We start from the raw sequence: 7,297 nt of genomic DNA on the forward strand, positions 1-7,297 counted from the left end.
CTAACGTATGGGGCCGTAACTGAGGCGTTGGCTGCTTAGACGGACGTATTATAAATGCGAATGCATGCAACGCGAATGCAAAAGACACGTATGCATGCCTCATGCTTTGTGTCTTTAGTGATCAGTGTGTTCTTATGTGCTTTTGTTGTGTTTTTTCTTGAAGCACATGATGTGTGGTCATTGTTTTGTTGTGTGCTTCAGGGTCCTGTGATTTGTGTTGGAAGCACAGCATTTGTTTGTTTTCTGTGTTTCATGTGCTTTCCTGTTATGAGTCTTGGCCTCACCCTTTACTTCTTTGTTAATTATCCTATTATTATTTGCCTTTCTTCATTATCCTCCTTATTTCTTCTTCTGTTTAATGTCCTTGTGTTATCTGAAAATACTGGTGAAGATGGCCTAAGTTTGACAAGTCAGAAATATTGGCCTTTCTTTGACAAAGTGCAAATTACAGTTCAATTTATGAAAAGCATGGTATTCTCATCAATGCCATTGTGGTTTTCACTCTGTCACGATAGGCAAAAACATAAAAACAAAGTTTAGATTGTAGGTAAAACATGGTCTGTGAAAACTAATATCTAAATCATAACATTGAGACTTATGACCAGACTTATGAATATACGAGGTGGTTTAAGCAAATTAAACTATTGTATAAAACCCCTTTACACCATTTCATGAGCAACAAACCCTCTTTAATCATGTTTCTCAGCCACATTTACACTTTCCTTGTGACCTTTACTCATTGTGTCTTTTTCAAAGTTTATTGCTCTTCATCTGAGTTCAGTTTGGATGGAGATTACTTATTGGGTGGCCTTTTTCCAGTGCATGAAATTCAACACGCAACACCCCTGCTCTCCCCGGAGGCCAATGAATGCTTTAGGTAAGCAAGGATTTTTCTTGTTTTGTCATATGAATGCTTATGACACATGTATTATTAATGTTGTTTATTGTTTATTATTTTTGTAAATTAAAGCAACATTTCCCCAGGATTGCATTTATGGTAAACTAATACAGAAGGTAAATTAAGTGCCATTAATTTCTTCACTGATGTTTTGTAGGCACACTCTATCAAAATCTGGTTATCTGATGTTTCAAGTAATGAGGTTTGCTGTTGAGGAGATTAATAACTCCACCACTCTGCTGCCTAATGTTTCTCTGGGCTATGACATTTTTGACTATTGTTCTGACACTAAGAATTTCCAATCAGTCTTCAGTTTCATTTCACAGAATGGATCGATAAAACCTCAGGAAAAACTCAACAGCCATCAGCCTAAAGTAATTGCTTTAACAGGACCATATGGAAGCACGAGAACTATTACTATTGCACCACTGGTCACAATGGACCTTATACCACTGGTAAATTATTTAGAATGTATTTGATACACAAATAACAAGCAAATACACATATTCATAACCTTCATCCTGTGCTGCCAAAGCATCATTTTGATCCAGAGACACATTTAAGTACTTTTATGCTTTTATGTTTTGTATATAATACGTGTGGGCATGTTAAGTTAATTTCTTTTAAAATAGTTTTCTTCTTTCAAAGGTTAATTATGGAGCTACCAGCTATACGTTAAGTGATAAACTTCGCTATCCATCATTTATTAGAACAATCCCTAGCAATAAAGACTTGATACAGATGATTATTCGCATCATACAGTGGTTTGGATGGAACTGGGTTGCTTTTCTTCGAGACCCAGACATTTACAGTGAAGATGGCCTACAGCTGTTTAACAGTTATATCAAAAATACTGGCATTTGTTTGGCCTTTCATGAGGTTCTGAGTCAAAGTTCAAACTACAGTCTAACTTTTCAAAAGATTAATAGGCTCAACATCAATGTCATTGTGGTTTTCACTGGGTCACAATATGCAAAGAACATAATCAAAGAAGCGATAGCAAACAATATCCGAAACAAAGTCTGGATTGCAAGTGAAACATGGTCTATGAATCAACAGCTTCCAAAAGAGCCGGGACTTGAGAAAATTGGAACAATAGTTGGCATTACAGAGAGAATTTTGTCATTGCCTGGATTTCATGAATTCATCTATAAAGCCAAAGGAACAACTGAGATTTATACTAATGATAACGCTGAGAGTGAAATCCAGATGAAGACATGTAATCAATATTGTGACAACTGCTCAATGTTGACCGCATAAGATATTATAAATGAAGATCCCACATTCTCCTTTGCTATCTACTCTGCCATATATACCATAGCTCATGCATTACATAAAGTTCTTCGGTGTGACATCAATGAATGCAGAACAAACATCACCGTTAAACCATATATGGTGAGTAAATGTGTTTGAATTTGCATAATAGAATTATTCACATCTGCATTTTTGTTTCTAAATAGTAATCGAAATTAGCCAGATTATTATGGAGCGATTTTAGTCTCATTAATTATTCACGCGTAAACAGTTTCACATGAATAAAACCTAATTTACGTGCATAAAGTATAAATATACATTTACAAAAAGCAATTCACGTACGTAAAACAAAACTATTTTCTCATAAAGTACGTTTCGCAAACATATGACTGTGCACAAATATTTCGAAAGTTTAAAATGTACACGTTTATCTTGTTTTAGTGAATGTGCAAATCGTCACTCACGTGTGAATCGTCTTGGATGTGTGTGTGTTTTTTGAGACTCTCCTGGCAGCGCAACCCACGTGGGTTGTCGTACTCTTTAGCCAATCAGATTCAACCTTACCATTCAACCAATCATAATCGTGGAGAGCACGTCATACTATGTCATACGTCCAACTCGTTTTTTGACAAGTTGACCATGTTAAGCATGTGAAGCCAGCGTGTTTAACATTGTAAATTCAGAATGCATGAAACACCGTTGCACGGCCGCTTTAACCAATGAACTCATTGTCAGATGGGGTTCACTTCCACATTATTATTATTCATTTAACAATATTAAATATACGATTGTAAATTGTTCTGTACTGTAAATCTAGAACTTTAATAAAAATACTATTTAAAAATGTATATTATTTGTCTTTTATATTAACAGCTTCTGGTAGAAATGAAGCAGTTGGATTTTCCTCTCAGTGGCCGTCAGGTGAAATACGATGTTAATGGTGATCCAGCTGCAGTCAGTTATGCAGTCGTGCTGTGGCACACTGAAACAAATCCTCCATGGATTCAGATGGTGGGCACCTATGAGACACATCCAGAAATTACTTTTACTATCAACAACTCTCTCATGCCCTGGCGTAACAATACTGCTGTGAGTTCCCTTTGTTTCTCTCTGTGAGCCTTCAACTATTCACTGAGTAGTGTTTAAACATAGTTTTCTATTCTATAAAGGTTCCTTTCTCAAACTGCTCTGTTGAGTGTAAAGAGGGATTTTCAAGAGAACGTGTGGGATATCATGACTGCTGCTTTCTGTGTAAAAAATGCCCACAAAACAACTATGTGAATTATTCTCGTAAGTATCTTAAACGGTCTTCAATGAGACTTTGATGTTACAACTTGTTTTTAATTACCACCATAAAACTTTAATGTACGGAGCAGTGATTTTTCATTTACTTTGCCCTTATCAAAAAGAAGTATACTTGAAGTTCATATTTTTATAGTATTAGCTTAAAAGGTACAGTGCGGGATGTTTTGTATGATCTATTAACAGAAATGCAATATAACATACAAAACTGTGTCTTTAGATGTGTATAAAAACCTTACGTAATGAAAAGTTATGTTTTTATTACCTTAGAATAAACCAGTTGTATCTACATAGGGAGCGGGCCTATCTACATGGAATTTGTTATGTTGCGCAGCCATGTTTTGTACAGTAAGCTCTAACGGACAAACAGCTCTACAGAGCACGTTTCGTATATGTTGGTCTTCGTGTGTGTTTTTAGACGCAGCTTGCGTCATCACTGAGTTGAAGATGCACAAAGTAGTAAGTCGTAGTACGGAGAGAAGGAGGAGTAGTCGTCATCTAGCTGAAGCAATTGATTGTTCTGTCTTAGAAGTTTTGATAAAATGGAGGACCATGCGTATTGTGCACAAGAGCCGACAGAGCGTGAATCTCCGTCGTCAAAGAAGCGCAAACGTGATGCTGCCAGACGAATTAGAGACAAACGGCGGCAGAAATCCAGGATAAACATCGGTGTATCTATTACCAGATGGAAGGCACTGTTGAAAGACAAAAGTTTTCAAGGCGACGCCGAAGTTGCCTGTTTTCTGCTAGACTGGTAAGATAATTCAACATTTTCAATGTTTCCACTTTTTCAATGTTTACCAAACTACTGTTTTGTTGAAACGGTAACGTTAGCATTTTATACAAGTGGCCATATAACCTCCGAATAATGTATTTCCGTCGCTGCGGTACGTACTCCGGTTGTTCCTGACTTTACAAAGGGGGAGACAAACGTCTACTAACTTACACCTAACTGCCTATGTCGCTGTCAGATCAAACGCTTTGAACAGCGTTGCTATTTACGATTAGCTAACTTTAGTTACTTCACTACTCTCAGCGTGTACTAGATAGCACGCAAGAAATATATCTAATTATAGAATTGTAACAGTAACTTTCGCAATAGAATACATGTTAAATGATTAATTACGTTAATATATTGCCTTACCTGCTTGTATCACTGCTATCCGCTGTCTCAGTAGACGACATCTTTTTTTACTGTTGCGGCCACCATCGTAATTCGAAAGGGAGGGGTGGGCAAATGACTCAGAGATTCGTTGCAAAACTTTAATACAACGCTAGTGGCCGCTGATTTTCAAGAACTGCGCCTTTAAGTAAAGTTCAAGTATATTTTTAAGTATTTTTTAATATCAATGGACTAGTAGTATGCTTGGAAGTGTACTATTTGAATACCGCTTGGGACAAAATTGGCCCACTTTTTAGTTTATAAAAGTGTACTTTTAAGTGCACTTTAAGTGTAACAGTAGTAAACTTTTGAGTAACCTTTTTGATCAAGGCGCCTGGATGAGGTGGGAGCAGGCGATGGAGCGGAGTGTCACTTGGAAGCACATCTGGATGTGAAATCCCCAGAGGATCAAGTTCTTGATTCAGGGGGTCTATGATGTCCTCCCAAGTACATCCAACCTGCGCACATGGGGCTAAATAGAAACCCCTGCATGCCCCCTTTGTTCCAAAATAGGGACATTAGAACACTGATCCTGAGCAGCTGCTCCAAGGCGCTGGGTGAGGGCCGGTATTGATGGAGGCACGACCAGGTCCTCAAATCCATAGCTGAGGCAATCAGCAAGGGGATCAAGGACAGCCGACACATCCAAGCTACAGCCAAGGCCATTCATTTCATCAGGGAAGGACAAAAGTCAGAGAAAGCATAAAAAAACTGCTCTGTAGGTTTGCTCTCCACAGCCCGGGACTTGGCAATGACAGTCGACCTGGAAAGGCAGCTGAAAAGTCCATCACACATCACCTAGTCCAATTTGAGACCTGACATAATTTTGGTCTCAGAAGCCACAAAACAACTGATCTTGGTGGAGATGACAGTGCCCTGGGAGGAGAGGATGGAGGAGGCTCAAGAGAGAAAGAGGGTGAAATACCAAGAACTGGTGGAGGATTTTCAGAGGAACGGATGGAGGACCAGGTGTATGCCAGTAGAGGTGGGCAGCAGGGGATTTGCCAGTCACTCCCTGAGCAAGGCCTACGGCACGCTGGGCATAACAGGTGCTAACCGAAGAAGAGCCATAGGTAACAACGTGGAGGCAGCAAAGTAAGCATCCATATGGCTCTGGTTGAAGAGGGGAGAGCAGTGGGGGCAGTAGAATGCTACTTGGACACAGGCCAGGGTCAGATCAGCCTCGGTCGGGTCACCAGGATGAGGGTGTATGTTTTAAGACCCGAAACACCCAGTGACTCCTGGAAATAATACTGATGATGTGTCCAAGGTTGTGCATCAGAAGATGTTTCTGTAAACTGAGTACACAAGTTTACAATTAAGTTTTCATTTATACTACAACTATACTCCAAGTAAACTTGTTGGTATACTGAGAGTTTACTCGTTCAATACTTTTAGCACATTTAGTCTGTGAAAGAAGACTTTGAAGTTTACTCCTAGTAAACTATTAGTTAAGTAGTTTTTATACTGCAATTATACTTGTAGGTTTTCTATAGGTTTACTGGTAGTTTACTAGTTCATTACTTGTAGCACATTTGTCATTTACGTATAAACTTTAAAGTTTACTCTCAGTAAACTACACATTTATTTTAAATATGCTTGTAAGCTTTGCAGATATACTGATAGTTAACTAGATCAATACTTGTAGTGCATTTGTAAGTACACTTCAAGGTGTATTCTTAGTAAACTACTAGTTGAGGTATTTTTATAATATACTATTCAAAATATATTAAATGCACTTAATTTTTTTAACACACATTTGTATTTATTTTATTCCAAGCCAAGTCATATTTGTTACTGTGTAAGCTAGAAGATGTAAATGAATTATAAGACATTGTGAAAAACTAGAAGAAAATGTGAAGATTCTGAAGTATGTAAAACAAGACATGTATACTTAGAAGTCAAAAGAATAAGTACAAGTATAGGCCAAATATACTTAAACTTTTCACTCCGTAAAATTTCCCCGCCATTGACGAGTTATCTCGTCATTTAAAAATCAACCGTTCCCTGCCAAAGACGAGTTATTACGGCAATCAGTGTTTGCACTGTTGTACAGCAGGTGGCGCTGTTACACACCTTTGGGTAAAAGTACAGAATCTCTGAACCTAGAACGTATATATTTTATCTGTTTTAATGATTGTTCTGAGTCTAATCTGGGTGGAGTCTTTGACCAAAAAATGATAATTATCTCAGCTGTTTAATCAAAGTGGTGCATATTTGAAGAAACCTACCCACATCTAAGGGGTGATAAAAAAGAACAAATGAAGATAGAAGAATACAGTTTCTTTTGTTTGAAAGCATCTTTCATTTGATATATTGTTTGTCCATAAATTAATTACAGAAAATGTACTGTGAGCCATCAAATTTGAGTGAAAATGTTAAAAAACGCTGGCGCTGGCTGGAAATGTTTTTTTAAAAGGCTGGCGGGGAAAGAGTTAAGAGTATTATTATTAGACAAAGTATACTTTACTATTTTAGGTTTAAAATAAGTATACTTATAGCACACTTGAACAAACTTCTTTTTGATAAGGGATCACAAGAGTTTGGTTTTGGCTGTATAACTTAAACATTAAAATTATTTTTCTTCTTTCTAGGGGACCCTTATAGCTGTTTTTCATGTGGACAGAGTGAAAGGTTTGATGGCAGCAGTATGACATGTAAGCCACGGTCTGTCGTCTATC

The 7,297-nt window shown here is 37.6% G+C and overlaps 1 protein-coding gene across 1 annotated transcript; it reads left to right on the forward strand.

Annotated features, from left to right (window-relative positions):
- The first annotated feature begins 723 nt into the window (after nt 1–723).
- Nucleotides 724–2,256, forward strand: LOC130549602 (taste receptor type 1 member 2-like). The gene is made up of 2 exons (XM_057326865.1): nt 724–1,353; nt 1,547–2,256. Exons 1-2 carry the CDS (start codon nt 1,045–1,047, stop codon nt 2,156–2,158), a joined length of 921 nt encoding a protein of 306 aa, XP_057182848.1. The 5' UTR covers nt 724–1,044; the 3' UTR covers nt 2,159–2,256.
- The last annotated feature ends 5,041 nt before the right edge of the window (nt 2,257–7,297 follow it).

The sequence above is a fragment of the Triplophysa rosa genome, unplaced genomic scaffold (assembly GCF_024868665.1).
Source record: "Triplophysa rosa unplaced genomic scaffold, Trosa_1v2 scaffold139_ERROPOS793776, whole genome shotgun sequence".
In the NCBI taxonomy this organism is placed as follows: Eukaryota; Metazoa; Chordata; class Actinopteri; order Cypriniformes; family Nemacheilidae; genus Triplophysa; species Triplophysa rosa.